The sequence below is a fragment of the Bos indicus x Bos taurus genome, chromosome 11, assembly GCF_003369695.1.
Source record: "Bos indicus x Bos taurus breed Angus x Brahman F1 hybrid chromosome 11, Bos_hybrid_MaternalHap_v2.0, whole genome shotgun sequence".
In the NCBI taxonomy this organism is placed as follows: domain Eukaryota; kingdom Metazoa; phylum Chordata; class Mammalia; order Artiodactyla; family Bovidae; genus Bos; species Bos indicus x Bos taurus.
In genome coordinates, this window is record NC_040086.1 from 77,149,725 (window position 1) to 77,167,886 (window position 18,162).

The 18,162-nt window shown below is 44.3% G+C and overlaps 1 protein-coding gene across 2 annotated transcripts in view; it reads left to right on the forward strand.

The window, feature by feature from the left end:
• The window catches only part of APOB (apolipoprotein B), a 41,984-nt gene that overhangs the window by 11,874 nt on the left and 11,948 nt on the right, over positions 1-18,162 (forward strand). For both annotated transcript variants that reach the window (XM_027555979.1, XM_027555980.1), the window contains 13 exons: positions 1,224-1,435; positions 1,694-1,931; positions 2,461-2,637; positions 4,073-4,264; positions 5,154-5,321; positions 5,998-6,209; positions 8,930-9,112; positions 10,242-10,363; positions 14,143-14,353; positions 14,900-15,075; positions 15,201-15,388; positions 16,077-16,222; positions 17,266-17,639. In XM_027555979.1, the coding sequence (XP_027411780.1) occupies positions 1,224-1,435; positions 1,694-1,931; positions 2,461-2,637; positions 4,073-4,264; positions 5,154-5,321; positions 5,998-6,209; positions 8,930-9,112; positions 10,242-10,363; positions 14,143-14,353; positions 14,900-15,075; positions 15,201-15,388; positions 16,077-16,222; positions 17,266-17,639 (2,599 nt within the window). The remainder of the gene's footprint in view (positions 1-1,223; positions 1,436-1,693; positions 1,932-2,460; positions 2,638-4,072; positions 4,265-5,153; positions 5,322-5,997; positions 6,210-8,929; positions 9,113-10,241; positions 10,364-14,142; positions 14,354-14,899; positions 15,076-15,200; positions 15,389-16,076; positions 16,223-17,265; positions 17,640-18,162) is intronic.

Consider the following 18,162-nt stretch of genomic DNA (forward strand, 5'->3'; position numbering starts at 1 on the left):
CAGCCCACCAGGCTCCCCCGTCCCTGGGATTCTCCAGGCAAGAACACTGGAGTGGGTTGCCATTTCCTTCTCCAATGCATGAAAGTAAAAAGTGAAAGTGAAGTCGCTCAGTCATGTCCGACTCCTAGCGACCTCATGGACTGCAGCCTACCAGGCTCCTCCATCCATGGGATTTTCCAGGCAAGAGTACTGGAGTGGGGTGCCATTGCCTTCTCCGGACTTTATTCTACTGCTCTTTAATTGCAAATTTCAATAACCTATTGACTGCCTGGGGCTTCCAGATGGCTCAGTGCTAAAGAATATTCCTGCCAATGTAGGAAACACAGGTTTAATCCCTGGGTGGGAAAGATCCCCTGGAAAAGGAAATGGCAACCCACTGCACTATTCTTCTCTGGAAAATCCCATGGACAGTTAGCGAGGTACAGTCAATGGGGTTACAAGAAGAGACTAAACAATTGACTGCCTAACCATATGCAGACATGAGAAAAATAGTTGACCTTCCTGCTACTTCAGCAGGCGAAGTGTGATTTTTTTCACTACCTGCTGTCCTCTCGCCAGATTGACCATCACTCCCATCTTGGGAAAACATGTCTGATTTTTTTCCCCCAATTTCCCTAGACTAAGAGAGTCAAACTGGCCCTCAAAGGTGGTGATGGTGATTCCACAGCTTTGCAGACAACCTGACTGACTTATTAGCATCAAATTCTCCTGATTCCTCCTTACCTTTACCCTCATATTGAAATAATTTATGTTAAAACATCTTTATCTTCAGTTAGTGGCAGATCTCCAACAAGTCATAACTTGGCCATAACTTGTGTATTTTAATGCAGTTGAATTCAGCATGCATATTAAGATTCTTTTTGATGTAGACTATATTAAAGTCTTTACTGAATTTGTTACAATATTGCTTCTGTTTTATGTTTTGGTTTTTTGGCCACAAGGCATTTGGGAACCTCAGCTGCCCAACCAGGGATTGAACCCACACCCCCTGCATTGGAAGGCAAAGTCTTAACCACTGACCACCAGGGAAGCCCCTCAACATACATTTGATAGGTGTCTTCTGAGAACCCTTCCTTGAGCTGGTTGCTCTGGGTGAAGAAGGTTCAGTAACAGCATTTGAAGAATTCAGAGAGAGAAATCCCACTTGCAAAATAAGATCAGGCATGTTTGCCAGACATGTTCCATGTTCTGACAGTGATGATAGTCTTGTCTTTGGGCCACAGGTCCGGGAAGTCCTTCTCCAGACTTTCCTCGATGACACCTCTCCAGGGGATAAGCGGCTGGCTGCCTACCTCATGCTGATGGGGAGTCCTTCCCAGTCGGATATTAGCAAAATCACCCAACTTCTCCCTGGGGAACAGAATGAGCAAGTGAAGAACTTTGTGGCTTCCCACATCGCCAACATCTTAAACTCAGAAGATTTGTACGTCCAGGAGTAAGTAAAGTGATTTTCCTGCATCTGCCTCAAGGGGCTGAAATTCCAAACCTCAATTCTGATTTAGCCACTGCCTGCCCTTTACAGGCTGTTCTTTCTTCTGGAACCAACATCTGTGTGAAAGTGCAGCAGATCTGAGCCAAGCTTTGGGGGCAAATAAAACCCAAAGAGTTTGGTAGAGAATGGAAATCCACGTTGACTTGGGAGAGAGTAACATGATGTGTGTCAGCTCAAAATACTCTCCTTCTTTTTATCTAGCTTGAAAAGCTTAGTGGAAGAAGCTCTGAAAAAATCTCAGCTTCCAACTATCATGGATTTCAAGAAATTTTCCCGGAGCTATCAGTTTTCCAAATCGATTTCTCTGCCATCACTTGACCTGGTCTCAGCCAAAATCGAAGGAAATCTTATATTTGATCCAAACAATTACCTTCCTAAAGAAAGCATGCTGAAAACGACCCTCAAAGTCTTTGGATTTGCTTCAGCTGACCTCTTTGAGGTATGTGTGGGCCTGAACCAGAGTCTTATGTTTTCTAGCCCATTCTGGCCTACATCATAAATAGTCAAGTCAAGGGAGCCATGAGCCAGTTACAGGAGGAACAAGAATCATCAGGCAGTGATACCATCACTTCTTTCCCTCCCCCCTCTTCTTCCTGCCTCCCCACTAGGGGCCATGTGGAGCACGACTCCTTATATGAACGGAAGTGCGATGTCTCAGAAAAGCACTTACACCCTAAATCCAAGGGTTCAAACCCCAAATTCACCCCCAAACCAGAATCTTCAGCTTAACTATATATCCCCTCTGAACCTTAGCTGCCTCTTCCAAAAAACAAGCACATAATAGGTTTTGCCTTGCAAGATTCTGGTGAGATTTAAATAAGACAACTCCTGTGGAGTGCTCAGGTCAACTCCTGCCCAGTAGCATTCACAAAGTACTTGTTTAATAAATTGAGCATAAATAGGGGAATGGGAGATGGACAGACAACAGAGAAACCTGATGGTGTTTCTTGCCTGATTTTCTCTCTCAGATTGGTTTGGAAGGAAAAGGTTTTGAACCAACACTTGAAGCTCTTTTTGGGAAGGAAGGATTTTTCCCAGACAGTGTCAACAAGGCTTTGTACTGGGTTAACGGTCGAGTTCCTGATCGTGTCTCCAAGGTCTTGGTGGACCACTTTGGCTACACCAAAGATGATAAACATGAGCAGGTATGTTTTACATATCCTCTCAAGGAAAGCTTTGGGTCTCAATGCGAAAATGTCCTTATCTAAGCCTGGAAATCATCAAAGCACTATCTAACCAAAGTGACAACTATGGCTATTACTAACCAGTCCAGTGGGAATAAGAGACAGTATCCTCTGCAGTGATGGGCCTTCTGGAGATTCAGTCTGCCCAGAGTCCAGGCTCATTAGAGGCTCTCTAGCATAATGATTAAGAATGTGAACTCTGGGGCATGGGTTTGAAATCTAACCTCACTCTCTTCAAGCTCTGCATACCTGGGCAAGTTGCTTGATGTTATATCTGTTTCCACATCCCCAGAATGATAATAATAACTTATATCCTTCACAAGGATACTTAAAGACTAAATGAACTAAAGTATGTAAAAAGCTAAACAAAGCCCCTGACTCTTGTGTTGATTATTCAAGAAGCAGATACTATTATAATTTTGAAATTCATATTTTCACTATTATTAACTACTTTCTTTGGCTCTCACCCACATCCGTGCACTAGCTGATGGAGGCAGAATCCTCTTTGAAGTTGGCATAAGCCTCCACTTAAGGAGCAGAAAATAGATTGTGTGATCTGGACCTTCTTATTCTTTAACTCTTTGCTGTCCAAAGCATGGTCCAGTCATTGGCATCACAGCAATGCTTGTTAGAAATGCAGGTTCTCAGGCCCTACTGGGCTGTATGGAATCAGAACTTGCATTTGAATGAGAACCCCAAAATGACCAGTGTACACATTTCAGTTTGAGAAGCAGGGTGGTAATTTACTCCCCGATGCTCACCTCCATCTCCTAATTTACTCACCTCCACTTGAGGCTGAGGGTCTTTGATCTGTTTTGGGTTTCTCAATCACTCTTTGTTTCTCTGATGCCTAAGCACCAGTCTATGGAATTCTTATCTCTAAGAACTTACCTAGATCAGAGCTTCCCTAGATGAGATGTGTTTCAAGCTTTTGGCCAATGTATACAGCAGCTATGCTTTCCCAGGAAATCCCTAGTGGTTTTCCTTTGTTGGAGGAGAGAAGGAGTAAGCAGGGGAGGGGATGGGGGACAGAGGATCTTCTAATCTTGGGGAGCCATAGGGATCCTGGCATGCTGGAGAACAGAGATCACCTATGCCTACATCATAGATCACTTGAATGCCTACATCATTCAAGTTAAGAACAGTGTGGAAGCACCATTGTCCCTGACGAGACCTTAGTTTTTTGTTGTTTTTTTTTTTTTTTTATGTCAGTTTGGAGGAGCTGTCTGTCTTTTGATAAAAGGTGGGGGCCTGGTTTCAGTGTCTGCCCCACGTCCCCACTACGAGGGTTTATATTTAGGCTCATCACAGCTGCAACAGGGAGGTCCCACACCTTATCCCAAGGGTGTTTGACAGCACTCACACCTCACTAGACATTTTGTTGTTAAAATCCCAGGACATGGTCAATGGAGTCATGTTCAACGTTGAGAAGCTGGTCAAAGATCTGAAATCCAAAGATTTCCCAGAAGCCAGAGCCTACCTCCGCATCTTGGGAGAAGAGCTTGGCTTTGTCAAACTCCATGACCTCCAACTCCTGGGGAAGTTGCTGCTGAAAGGTGTTCGTACCCTGCAGGGGATCCCTCAGATGGTAAGTGGACCATCATAGGGTGATGGGTTAGCCTGGGCTCTGTTGAGATCTCCAGACTCCCTTAAGATCCCAGTCATGCAGACCAGAGAAAGTGCTTGTGCTTCCTTCAGAGATGCAAGTTTGTCTTAAATGTCAGTGAAAAAGATTCCTGGATTCCTAAGGAATTGATAGCATTTAGAAATTAAGCTATTCATCACGTATCTATTAACAGCATTCATTTGTTCATGTGGAAAACAGTCCTAAGTGTATCTCTCTACCTAGAGAGATATGCTTTAATATTTAAATGATGAAGTGATTATGAAAAAAGTATGTAGAAAACTGCAGTCCATTGTCTAAATATTCATAATTATTAGTTTATTTAAAAGGGAGAAAATATCCAAATATACTCCCTAGGATATAACGAATAATAATGTGGCTTTCATAAAAGAGATCTCAAGTTATTTTCCAGAGATGTTATAAAGAATAAACACTAATGCATACTGATATGTACATCATCTAAATAGCTCGTCAGTTTTAAAAAAACTGGTTTGACCATAATATATTGTGCTGCAAGTATTCCAATGCCAAATAATCAGAATTAAGTCATGCCATGCAATGATACTTAAAGTTCACAAATCTCAGAGGCCCAGAAATAGTCTTGAAATGCCCTTTGAATCCCCAGTTGAAAATGACATGATATCTATCCAGGGCAAATTTTTGTATTTCAATTTGTTGAAATCAATAATCATTCATCTTTATTTATTAAGCTATTCAGCTAATTAAAATATGCTAGTCCCTTTCATTCTATCTGGATAAAGAAGAATAACTATTGTCTGACATAGGGGAGGCTGCATTTCGGAAAGCCTACTTCAATGAGGCTTACTTTCACTCTCTCCTGTATGATATATAGATTAAAGAGCTCATAAGGAAAGGTTCAACAAGTGACTTGTTCCTTCACTACATCTTCATGGACAATGCCTTTGAACTCCCCACTGGACTTGGATTACAACTGCAAGTGTCCTCCTCCGGCATCATCACTCCTGGAATCAAAGCTGGAGTGAAACTGGAAGTAGCTGATGTAAGAATCTGTTCACTTTCCTCCAGGGCAGGTGTCTTGTGCAATTTAAAAAGGTGTTTGCAATTCAAAACGAAGTGCATCATCATTGGAATCACCTCATTAACTTTTCTTTTTTTAATGTATTTTTTAATTTAATTGGAGGAAAATTGCTTTACTGTGTTCTGTTGGTTTCTGCCATACAATATTGTGACTCAGCCATAATTATACATATATCACCTCCCTCTTGAGCCCCTCTCCCCTCCCCCCACTCCACCCCTCGAGGTCATCATAGAGCACCAGGCTGGGCTCCCTGTGTTGTACAGCAACTTCTCGCCAGCTGTCTATTTTACACATGGTAGTGTGTATGTGTTGATGAACATTAGGCTTCCACCAGGTTGCACCTAGCAACTTCCGCTCAGGCATGGCTATAACATGAGAACTAAGTGTTTCGGTCATCTTTGTATCCTGTTATACTTAAAGTTAACGTGGGTACTTCCTGGTCCTGGGTATCAGTCTGGCCCTGAAGGACTGAGAACATGGCTTTTCCTCCCACAAACACATCTCAGTAATGCTTCCTCTGGTGTGAGCCATCCAGAGATTCTTCCCAGAAGTGGGAAGCTGTGGGGGGAGTGGTGATCTGACTGCAGGGGACTGAGGTTATTGAACCAAGCTGATTAGGTCATTGTCTGACTTACAGATGCAGGCAGAACTGGTGACAAAGCCGTCTGTGTCTGTGGAGTTTGTGACAAACATGGGCATCGTCATCCCAGACTTTGCCAGGAGCGGGGTGCAGATGAACACCAACTTCTTCCATGAAACAGGCCTGGAAGCACGAGTAGTCCTAAAAGCCGGGCAGCTGAAGTTCATCATTCCTTCTCCCAAGAGGCCAGTCAGGCTGTTCAGTGGCAGGTAATTCTTTCACTTAGATCTGACCAGCCAGCTTGGTAGAAGAAATTATGACTGCAGGGTTTGGCCAAGCTACACAGTTGATTGAGAAAATTCAGGCCCCAGTGGATCTTGATGGGAGGCGGGGGGAATGGGGTGAGAGAAGGTACTGGATTACCTGCTTTTAACCTGCCTAGACTCACTACAGTTTCCTCAGAGAAGGTACTGGATTACCTGTCCTAGACTCACTGCATAATTAAAGTTTCCTAGACTTTTCATATTCCACTAAGCTGAGACTTCAGACCTACTGATTAATTAGTTGCCATTAGATTGTATTTTCTTGTGTGATTTTTTTTTGAGAATGGAAAAAAAAAAAAAACACTAGCTATAGAGAAAACATCCTTGGGAAATGAACATTTTTCCCAAGGAAAATACCAAAGGACATACCAATCTACAATGGCAAGTTCAGTAGATAAAGCATGAAAGTCCTAATCTACTGACTGTGGGAGGCGACCTCCTATTGAGAGCTCCATGGTAAATATAATCCTCAAACATGGATTTACCTCAGTGTTTCCATATTTTGGACACTTTTTAATTAATAATTATTATGTTCACTGAACTCTAACCCCCTGAATGCTTTGCAAGAGTGTTATCAAATATAAGACAAATGGAGACCATTTTACTCTCATTCTCTTTCTGCCTCCACAATAAAACTGTTATATAAGGACACATTAATTTATCAGTTCAAATATAGTGAGATAAGCGGCGACTGTCAAGTGAAGGCTGAGTTAGAGGAAGTAGGAGAGGACCATGACGTTGTGTATTGTGGAGCCTGTGGCAGTTAGGGAAAGCATTCTGGAGAAAGCCACACTTCAGCTGATCCCTGGAAGCCGTGTGGGAGTTACCCAGACAAAAGAGAAAAGAATGAATGCTCCCAGGCAAAGAGAAAAGCACCTGCAGTGACCTGAAGGAAACTGAAGGAAAAATGTGGTTCCAGGAACTACAAGGAAAGTTCCATGTGGTCAAGTGCATGGGAAATACAATGAAAGAGGATGTGAGAGGCTGGCAGGGGTCAGCCTTGTGAGCCATCTTCAGGAGTGTAGGCTCTTCTGAAGGCAAAAGGGTTGAAAGTGGGCGTGTAAATGAGGTAAGGTTGGTGTTTTAGAAAACTCTGACTCTGGAGTGGGAGATGGGTCGAGAGGAGGCGTGGCCAGAGCAGAAAGATGAGTCAGGAGCCTGGTTACAACCCCATGCTGGGGGAGATGGTAGTGCCACACCTGATGAGGGCAGGCAGACAGAGCAATGAACTGACCCCAGAAATCCTTAGGAGGTGGAAACTTGGTGATCGACTGGATGCAGGGAGTGGAGTGGATGGGGCGGGGTGAGGAAAAAGAAGGAGTCAGGAGGAGTCAGGGGTGCTCGTCATTGAAATAGAGACTAAAGAAGCAAAGCAGTTGGTGAGGGGGATAAGGACAAATGCCATTTTCAACACACTGGCTTGGAAGTCGTGGGAGACTGAGAATACCCAGCTGTCGTCAGATCCATAGGTCTGAGCTCAGTGCAAATGTCTGAACTATAAATACATATCTGGGCATCACTGGCACATAGAGGTTGTTGAAATCAAACAGTGATTCATGTAGAGTAAGGCATGAGGGACTAGGACAAGAACAGATAGAATATACACATGTAAAAGGAAGAAGCATACACAGCAAAGAGTGATAAGGGGTGACCGAAGCCATAAACGGTCACAGAAGCCCGGGAGCAGCCACGGGGGTGGATCACCCCACGGACAGGGCATCACTGGTACTTAGAGTTCCAACCCACCAGCAAAGGTTGGTCTCAGCACACTCCTAAAATGAGAAAACAGCCCTGAGAAAAGAACATGATATATCAAAGAGACCATCCTTAGGTGGAACCAGGACATTATGAAATATTCTTGCACTTACTAATTTTTTAAGAGCATACTGGGGAGGAGGATACCAGATATTTTCAGATCTAGTTCAGACTCTAAAGTCTTAATCTGGCCATTAGTGAGCAACTCTACTGAATGCTTCCAAGAGATCAAAGAAGACAAAGCCAAAAAATGTCCATTGGAGGTGACTGGAGATGCTGATGAAGGCAGTTCAGAAGCACCAGGAGGGTGGCCGTCAGACCCCTGTTCAGGAGAAGGGTGTTGAATGAAAGTAGTGGCTACAGAGGCAGACAGATTTCTTGATTGTGAGGGAGACAAGAGGGGGCTAGAAGGGCAGGAAAGGGGTGTGGAGTGTGTGTACACAGTGGGAAAAGAGACTTGAGTATGTTTAGTGCTGGTGGAGAAAAGCTAGTGGAGAGGGATTTCAGGTGAAAAACAAGTTGGACACCTTTTATCTGCACTTTAGGAAGGAAGGGGCAGCCATGAAGTCGGGTCCCAGTGTCCGTTACTGACCTCTCTGAGTCTCTTTCATCTGTAAAGGGAGACTCTTAATTCCTGCTGTCATGGAAACTACAGATAGGAAATGTGGCCAACTTAGTGCAATGTCTTAGTGCAAATTGTTTTGGGAAATGATAAGAGTCACAGGGTTGTTCGCCTTATTGATGTTCTTCTTACAGTTCTGTGTTTCTGAATAAATCAAAGAATTTGAGGTGGATATGAACAGAGGGAAGATAGGGGCCAGGGTAAGGGGGCATTTACATTGGGAGAATCAGTAATGTTCATTTCAATGACTTGAAAATAACTAGGTTTTTTTTTTTCCTTCTTTCACTAGTAACACATTGCATTTGGTCTCTACCACCAAAACGGAAGTGATCCCACCTCTCATTGAGAACAGGCAGTCCTGGTCAACTTGCAAGCCTTTCTTCATTGGCCTGAACTATTGCATCACGGGTGCATACTCCAATGCCAGCTCCACAGACTCTTCCTCCTACTACCCGCTGACTGGGGACACCAGGTCAGAAATGCTCAGTGTCTCTGCCCAGCATCCGCTCACCTCCTAGATTATGACCACCTAGCAGGGCTTCCCATGTGGTGCTAGTGATAAAGAATCTGCCTGCCAGTGCGGGAGACACAACAGGCATGGGTTCCATCCCTGGGTGGGGAAGATCCGCTGGAGAAGAAAATGACAACCCACTCCAGTATTCCTGTGGGAAATCCCATGGACCAAGGAGCCTGATGGGCAACACAGAGTTGGATGTGACTGAGCATTCACATGCAAGCAGAGCCAAGGAAGAACACTGTGTGTTGTGTTGCCATGTCACCAGCCTCAGGAATTTGTTCTGTGCCTTGGTTATTTAGAACTGAGGTCCTCTGCCCTACACACCAGAAGGTTACCTACCTAACCTGTGTGGCTAGGTTTTGGCATCCCCATAGGTGGGGAGGAGAGGGCAGTATTGGAAGGTGAGGTGTCATAACCCCTAGGGAGGTCTTAGCTCCAAAAATAAACAGAGGAAATTTTATCAAACTCCCTCAAGGAAACTACCCACTGCCACTTGGCGCCCCCTTTTTCTCCCTCATGCATTAGAGGAGATCATAGACATATGCTGATTTGCTCCCAGTTCAGTATCCATGTTTCCATTACCTCCAGACACATGGGCAAGGTCTTTCTTGAAGCCACTCCCACCCCATGGCTTCCCTTGTGGCTCAGCTGGTAAAGAATCCACCCGCAATGCGGGAGACCTGGTTTCAATCCCTGGGTTGGGAAGATCCCCTGGAGAAGGCAAAGGCTACCCACTCCAGCATTCTGGCCTGGAGAATTCCATGGATCTTATAGTCCATGGAGTCTCAGCGTCGGACACAACGGAGCAACTTTCACTTCACTTCCCACTCCTTATTCTCAGCTTTGCTGACTTAACCAGCCAACCCCTGCTGGTCCAAAAACCCCAAGCATCCTGGGATTTGCCCTTGCCTTGGGCTTTTGGAGGAAATGAAGGGACCTTAAAGATCATCATTAGTTAAGGACAAGTGACAGGGTTAAATAAGGACCAGATTTTTGTTGCAGTTGAGGCCGAGTTGTTTTGGCAACATTATTATCATCACGAAGGCTCTAACATTATGCATCGCATGCATTGTAACATCTTTAGATTTGAACTGGAATTGAAACCCACAGGAGAAGTGGAACAGTATTCTGCCAAGGCATTCTATGAACTCCGGAGAGATGGTGAAGCCTTGGTGGACATGCTGAAGCTTGTAACTCAGACTGAAGGCAAGTATCCAGAAAAGGGCCCTTCCATCTCCGCCCTCAGTCTCAAGTCCAGGACTCACAAGGAGAATGAATTTCATTTAATGTATTTAAAAATGGGATTTTCCAGGCAAGAATACTGGAGTGAGGTGCCATTGTAAATATTCAGAAAGTCAGATTAGTGCTGGGGAGAATAGAGCACAGAGGGGCCTAGGGGATGTCAGGAGTGGAAGCCAGGACAAAGGATGGGGGAAGCCGGTGCCATTTGGATTGAAAAGGGAAGTTCTCACTGGTAAAGGGAGCATAAACAAGAGGCCTGAAAGAGGTCAGGGGATAATGCACATGTAAAGAGTGTTACAGACTGAGGGGCCAGCTGGTGCAAGGGTCCTGGGGCAAGTGCATGGCCTCTGTTTGAGGAAAAGGAAGGAAGTCGGTATGGTTGAAGCAGAGATCAGGGAGGAAAACTGTAGAAGATGAAGTCAGAAATAGGGGCAGGGCGAAGGATGGTCATGTAGGCTGTGTAAGGATGTTAGTTTTTACAATGAGTGAAGTAAGCTACTATTTTAAAATTGAAGTATACTTGATTTAAAATGTGTTACTTTCAGGTATATAGCAAAGTGATTTGGTTATATATATATATATATATATATATATATATATACTTTTTCAGATTCTTTTCCATTATAGGTTATTATAAGATATTGACTATAGTTCCCTGTACACAGTATACAGTAGGTCCTTTTTTAATCTCTTTTACATATAATAGTGTGTATCTGTTAATCTCAAAGTCTTAATTTACCCATCCACCCCCTTTGCCCTTTGGTAGCCATAAGTTTGTTTTCTGTGAGTCTGTTTTATCAGTAAATTCATTTATATCATTTTTTTTAGATCCCACATGTTAGTGATATCATATGATATTTGTTTTGCTTTGTTTGACTTATTTCAGTTAGAACAATAATCCCTAGGTCCATCCAGGTTTCTGCATATAGCAATGTTTTATTCTTTTTTATGACTGGGTAGTATTCCATAGTCGGAGAAGGCAATGGCACCCCACTCCAGTACTCTTGCCTGGAAAATCCCATGGACGGAGGAGCCTGGTGGGCTGCAGTCCATGAGGTCACCAAGAGTCGGACATGACTAAGCGACTTCGCTTTCACTTTTCACTTTCATGCACTGGAGAAGGAAATGGCAACCCACTCCAGTGTTCTTGCCTGGAGAATCCCAGGGATGCGGGAGCCTGGTGGGCTGCCATCTATGGGGTCGCACAGAGTCGGACATGACTGAAGCAACTTAGCAGCAGTATTCCATTGTATGTGTATACCAGATCTTCTTTATCCATTCATCTGTTGGTGGACATTTAGGTTTCTTTCATGTCTTCACTATTGTAAATAGTGCTGCTGTGAACATTGGGGTTCATCTATCTTTTCAAATTAGGTTTTTTTGTCTAATTTGGGTATATGCCCAGGAGTGGGATTGCTACATCATATGTTTATAGTTTTTAGTTTTTTAGGGAACCTCCATACTGTTCTCCATAGTGGCTGCACCAATTTATAGCCCCATCAACACAGTAGAAGGGTTCTGTTTTCTCCATATCCTATCCAGCATTTATTATTTTTAGACTTCTTGATAATGACCATTCTGACCAGTGTGAGGTGATACCTCACTGTAGTTTTGATTTGTGTTTCTCTAGTAATTAGTGATATTAAAAAGCAGAGACATTACTTTGCCAACAAAGGTCTGTCTAGTCAAGGCTATGGTTTTTCCAGTGGGCTTGTATGGATGTGAGAGTTGGACTGTGAAGAAAGCTGAGCACAGAAGAATTGATGATTTTTAACTGTGGTGTTGGAGAAGACTCTTGAGAGTCCCTTGGACTGCAAGGAGATCCAATAAGTCCATTCTAAAGCAGATCAGTCCTGGGTGTTCATTGGAAGGACTGATGCTAAAGCTGAAACTCCAATACTTTGGCTACCTCATGCGAAGAGCTGACTCACTGGAAAAGACTCTGACGCTGGGAGGGATTGGGGGCAGGAGGAGAAGGGGACAACAGAGGATGAGATGGCTGGATGGCATCACTGACTCGAAGGACGTGAGTCTGAGTGAACTCTGGGAGTTGGTGTTGGACAGGGAGGCTTGGCGTGCTGCAATTCATGGTATCGCAAAGAGTCAGACACAACTGAGCAACTGAACTGAACTGAACTGAATAATTAGTGATGCTGAGCATCTTCGCAAATGCCTCTTGGCCATCTCTATCTCTTCTTTAGAGAACCCATTTTTTGATTGGGTTGTTTGCTTTTTGATGTTGAGCTGTATAAGCTGTTTGTATATTTTGGAAATTAAGCTCTTTGTGGTTTGCAAATATTTTCTCCTAGTCGGTAGGTCTTCTTTCCATTTTGTTTATGATTTCCTTTGCTGTGCCTCTAAGTTTGGTGATGTCCTATTTGTTTAGTTTTGAAGAAGAAACTATTTGATTTGTGTTTATGCTGAGCAAAGACTTTAGAAGGACAAGGGCAGAGAAACTAGGGTGCAGCCTGTCACAATAATCCAGGCCAGAGATGGTGGTGCATTGGATTGGATTGGTGGTGGCAAATGTGGTTGGATTCTGGCCATATTTTGAGGGTTAGCCAGACAGAATTTGCCTGATACAGTGGATATTCAGTGTAAGAGAAAAAAGGCTCTCAGGACAACTCAAAATTTTGGCCTGAGCAGATGAAGATCAGGGTTGCCATGTCCTGAGATGGAAAAGGCCAGTGGAGAAGCAGGTTTTAGGTTTTAGGAGAAGCTGAGATATTCACTGTGGATGATTATTTATGCAGGAACAGTAAGTCACAAGATTAAAAACAAAAGGAAAATAAAATGCCCAGGGAAGGGGGTGCTCACAGGGGATATGTATGAAAAAAAAAATGTCATTTAACAATTTTACAAGAGATGTAAAATGGGTAAACCTGTGAACTGAAGGAAACCTGGGAATCTTGTGACAAAGAAGGGAGGAGCTGGGAGAGAGGAAGGCAGGGCACCAGGAAGGATGTCATTGGCAGATGCTCACACGGAGATGTGTGCCTGACAGAGCCAAGCCTTTACTGATCCCTGAACATGCTAAGCGTTCCTCATGTCAGGCCCTTTGCACTTCTGATTTCCTCTGCCTGGACTACTCTCCCCATAGGATACAGCCTGGCTCAGCATCTTTCTCACTTTCATTTATTCATTTGGCTGTGCCAGGTCTTTAGCTGCGGCATGCAAGATCTTTAGTGGCCGCATGCGAACTCTAAGTTGTGGCATGTGTGGTCTAGTTCCCTGACCAGGGATGCAACCTGGGTCCCCTACACTGGGAGCTTGGAATCTTAGCCAATGGACCACCAGGGAAGTCCCTCACCCTCTCTCTTCCTTCAAGCCTCTGCCCACATATCCTCTTATCAGAGCTTCTCTGGCCACCACGCATGAAACAGCACGTCTTCTATGCTTGTCTGTCCTTTATCATCTTATCCAGTTTTACTTTTCATCTTAACATTTATGACCACCGGACACAATGTACTTGCTTATTGTCTGTACATGTCCCACTGGAATGTCAGCTCCATGAGGACTGGGAATCCCAGTGCCAAGAGCAGTGTCTCGCCCATGATAAGTAATCAGTAAATATTTACAAACTGAACACATGTCCAGGTACCCTAGACTTAAAAATTTAAAGTAAAATCCTTGAACTGTGTCCTCAGTTGAGTGCTTTAAGTTCTGGAAGTTTCTCTGCCTTGTTCTCTTTTCTTCCTATACGGAGCTGATGAATACGCATCTTGACTTGTACACTCTCCCAGGTGTGAAGCAGACCGAGGCTACTCTGCTGTTTAGATACAACCGGCAGAGTAAGACCTTGTCCAGTGAACTCCACATTCCAGATTTTGACATTGACCTTGGGACAGTCCTCAAAGTTAATTATGAACATTCTAAGGAAAAGAAGTCTTACAAGCTCACCCTGGACTTTCAGAACAAGAAAATCACTGAGGTCACCCTCACTGGCCACATAAGGTAAGGAACTGTCTAGGGGGTCTGGACAGAGCTGTGGACCTTCCTGGCTCTGCCCTTTCTTCCTTTTCAGCTTTAAAGCTGACCAGGCCAGGGGTACCCACAGTCCACAGTGCAAGGGACAGATAGAACCCTCATCATTCTGACTGTCCGCTCATGTCTGGTTGGACCTGCCTGCCATTCATTGGTATTACTATTCATGAGGCACTGTGCTGGGTACTTTAATTATCTCACGTGATAAACTGCAAGGTAGGTATGAGTTTCTCTGTTTTATAGATGAGGGAATGGCAGTTCAGAGGGGTTAAATAATTTGGCCAAGACAGCAGAGACAGTAAAGGGTAGAGCAGGATTCAGTTTTTGAAAACCTCTCCCCTACCTCCCTGGAAAGTCCTGAATTTGTGCCGAGTTAGCTTTAGAAGTTGAGGAGTTTAATCTCTGGTCACTTCTTTGAGCCATTCGTGTATCACCACAAATAGAACTCGTGTTTCATCCTGCGTATCTCCTTGGAATGAATAGAATCATTGATGTTGACCTTTTCTTTTTCAATAGCTATGACAGGAAGGAAGAAGGCAAAATCAAAGGTGTGATTTCCATACCCCGTTTGCAAGCAGAAGCCAGAAGTGAGATTCTCAGCCTCTGGTCTCCCTCAAAACTGCTCCTTCAGATGGACTCCTCTGCCACGGCTTACGGCTCAACAATATCCAAGAAGGTGGCATGGCGTTATGGTGTGTATGTCCCTCCTACGTGAGCACACCCAAGAAGAGCTCCGTGTACTTGAGGGCAGTGCTGACGGCCATAGGTCGGGACTGACCTGGTGCTCCTGACAGCTATTTCCCATGTGTGTTTTCAGATGGAGATAAGATTGAATTTGAATGGAACACAGGCACCAATGTGGATACTAAAAAAGCAACTTCCAATTTCCCTGTGGATCTCTCTGCTTTTCCTAAAAGCTTGCATACGTATGCCAATATTCTCCTGGATCGCAGAGTTCCTCAGACAGACCTGACTTTTCGGCACATGGGTTCCAAATTAGTTGCTGTGAGTACATGTCAGCCAGTCAATAAATACACAGTGATAATTACATAGTCAACCCTATATTAGGTGAAAGAGAATATCCAAAGATGGAGAAGGTATGCTTCCCAACCCCAGGGAATTCCTGGAGAGAAAAAAAAGCATTGACGTGTACACGGTTGTTGTTTAGGTGTTAAGTCTTGTCCAGCTGTTTTGCAACCCCATGTACTATAGCCCACCAGGCTCTTCTGTCCATGGGATTTCCCAGGAAAGAATACTGGAGTGGGTTGCCAACTCCAGGGCATCTTCCTTACCCAGGGATTGAACTTGCTTCTCCTGCATTGGCAGGCAGGTTCTTTACCACTGAGCCACCAGGGAAGCCCTTAACATGTGCCTAGTTACCCATTTACACAAGGCTGTATGTTTGAAATACCAAATGAATACTAAGCAGAAGAGTTACCTGTGCCTAAGACATCACAGGGAACTACAGGACACTGGCTAGAGGGTTGACTATGCTATGCATTCCTTTTATAAAATACAGAAAGAGATGAATTACTGCCAACCAAAATTAAATAATTTTTATGATTTATATTTTAACTTTGAGTATATCATCCTGCTTAATGATAGAGCTGTCAAATTTGGATTATCACCTAATGTGAATTGTGTGTGATGCCTGTCCATGCCCACTCCTTTTAAAACTCCTGTTATTTTGTAGGCAGCAAGCACCTGGCTCCAGGAGACATCGAGGAGTCTTCCTTACGCCCAGAATATACAAGACCAACTCAGTGGCCTGCAAGAGTTGTGCCTCCAGAAAATGGAATTGCCAAACTTCCACATCCCAGACAACCTCTTCTTGAAAAGGTGAAAAAATGAACCAGAAAAATTTCTTGAACTATGAGACGTAAATGGAAGATTTTACTTAGCATGATCTAGGCTTTTTTTCAATTTACATTTTTAATGGAAGTGATGTGAGCAATTTAAAGACATTAGTAACTGTAGCATAAATGCTATGGCATTTTTGCATTAGTAAATATGAGGTCAGAATGTGAACACCAACCCAGTTAACAAAAAGAATCCTAAGAAAGTAATTAGGAGATCCTAGTACTCTGTCCCTAAGATGTTTCACGGTTATGAAACGCTTTTGGAGGTAAGTGATTATGTCACTGTAAGAACAAGAAAAACTATGACTTGGGCTTCCAGGTGGTGCTAGTGGTAAAGAACCTGCCTGCCAATGCACGAGCTGTAAGAGACTCCAGTTCTATCGCTGGGTCGGGACGATTCCCTGGAGGAGGGCGTGCAACCCACTCCAGCATTCTTGCCTGGAAAATCCCATAGACAGAGGAGCCTGGCAGTCCACAGGGTCGCAAAGGGTCAGACAAGACTGAAGCAACCTAGCCCACACAACTATGACTTAGACAGAGAAGGCAATGGCACCCCACTCCAGTACTCTTGCCTGGAAAATCCCATGGATGGAGGAGCCTGGAAGGCTGCAGTCCATGGGTCGCTGAGGGTCGAACATGACTGAGCGACTTCACTTTCACTTTTCACTTTCATGCACTGGAGAAGGAAATGGCAACCCACTCCAGTGTTCTTGCCTGGAGAATCCCAGGGATGGGGAAGCCTGGTGGGCTGCCGTCTATGGGGTCACACAGATTCGGACACGACCCAAGTGACTTAGCAATAGCAATAGCAGTCATAAGGACGCAGCTCTTGGAAGGGATTTGAATGAATCTGAGAGTTTGATAGGTAGGGATTAAAACCAGGGACTCCAGGCCTTGGGAAGAGCATGAGCAATGTGCAGTATTGGATTGACAATGGGACACCTGCACTATTGTTTGGAAGGTCAGGAGGCAGTGAAGTTCTTGCTGTCTGACTGTGGGCACTGTCTTTGCTCTTTATTTCAGTGACGGTCGGATCAAATACACCTTGAACAAGAACAGTATGGAAATTGAGATCCCATTGCCTTTTGGTGGCAAATCCTCCGAAGATCTAAAGATGTTCAAGACGATTCAGACTCCAGCCCTCAACTTCCAGCCTCTGGGATTCCACCTGCCATCGCAAGAGTTCCAAATCCCCACTTTTACCATCCCCAACTTGTATCCACTGCGGCTGCCCCTCTTGGGTGTGCTAGACCTCTCCACAAGTATCTACAGCAACTTGTACAACTGGTCTGCCTCCTATACTGGGGGCAACACCAGCACAGACCACTGGAGCCTTCAGGCTCAGTACCACGTGAAGGCAGATTCTGTGGTCAACCTGCTCTCCTACCACGTGCAAGGTGAGCCATGCTCGCGGGGAGGGTCACAGAACGGCTTCGCTGCATGTCCCAGCAGGAGAACCTCCTCTAGGAAGGGAAAAACTTCCTTACAGATATTTTTCTTGCTACTTGGAACCCTGTTCTTTTTTTATTATTATTATTTTTAATTGAAGGATAATTACTTTCCAATATTGTGTTGGTTTCTGCCAAACATCAACATGAATTAGCCATAGGTATGCCTATGTCCCCTCCCTCTTGAACCTCCCTCCCACCTCCCTTCCCACCCCTCCCCTCCAGGTTGTTACAGAGCCCCAGTTTGAGTTCCCTGAGTCATACAGCAAATTCCCATTAGCTGTCTGTTTTACATATGGTAATGTATATGTTTCCATGTTACTCTCTCCATATATCCTACCCTCTCCTTCCTCCCCCTCCACCACCTTGTTCATAAGTCTGATCTCTATGTCTGTGTATCCACTGCTGCCCTGCAAATAGGGAACCCTATACTTTTTCTTTCTTACCTTTTTCCCTCCCTGCCTCTCTTCTT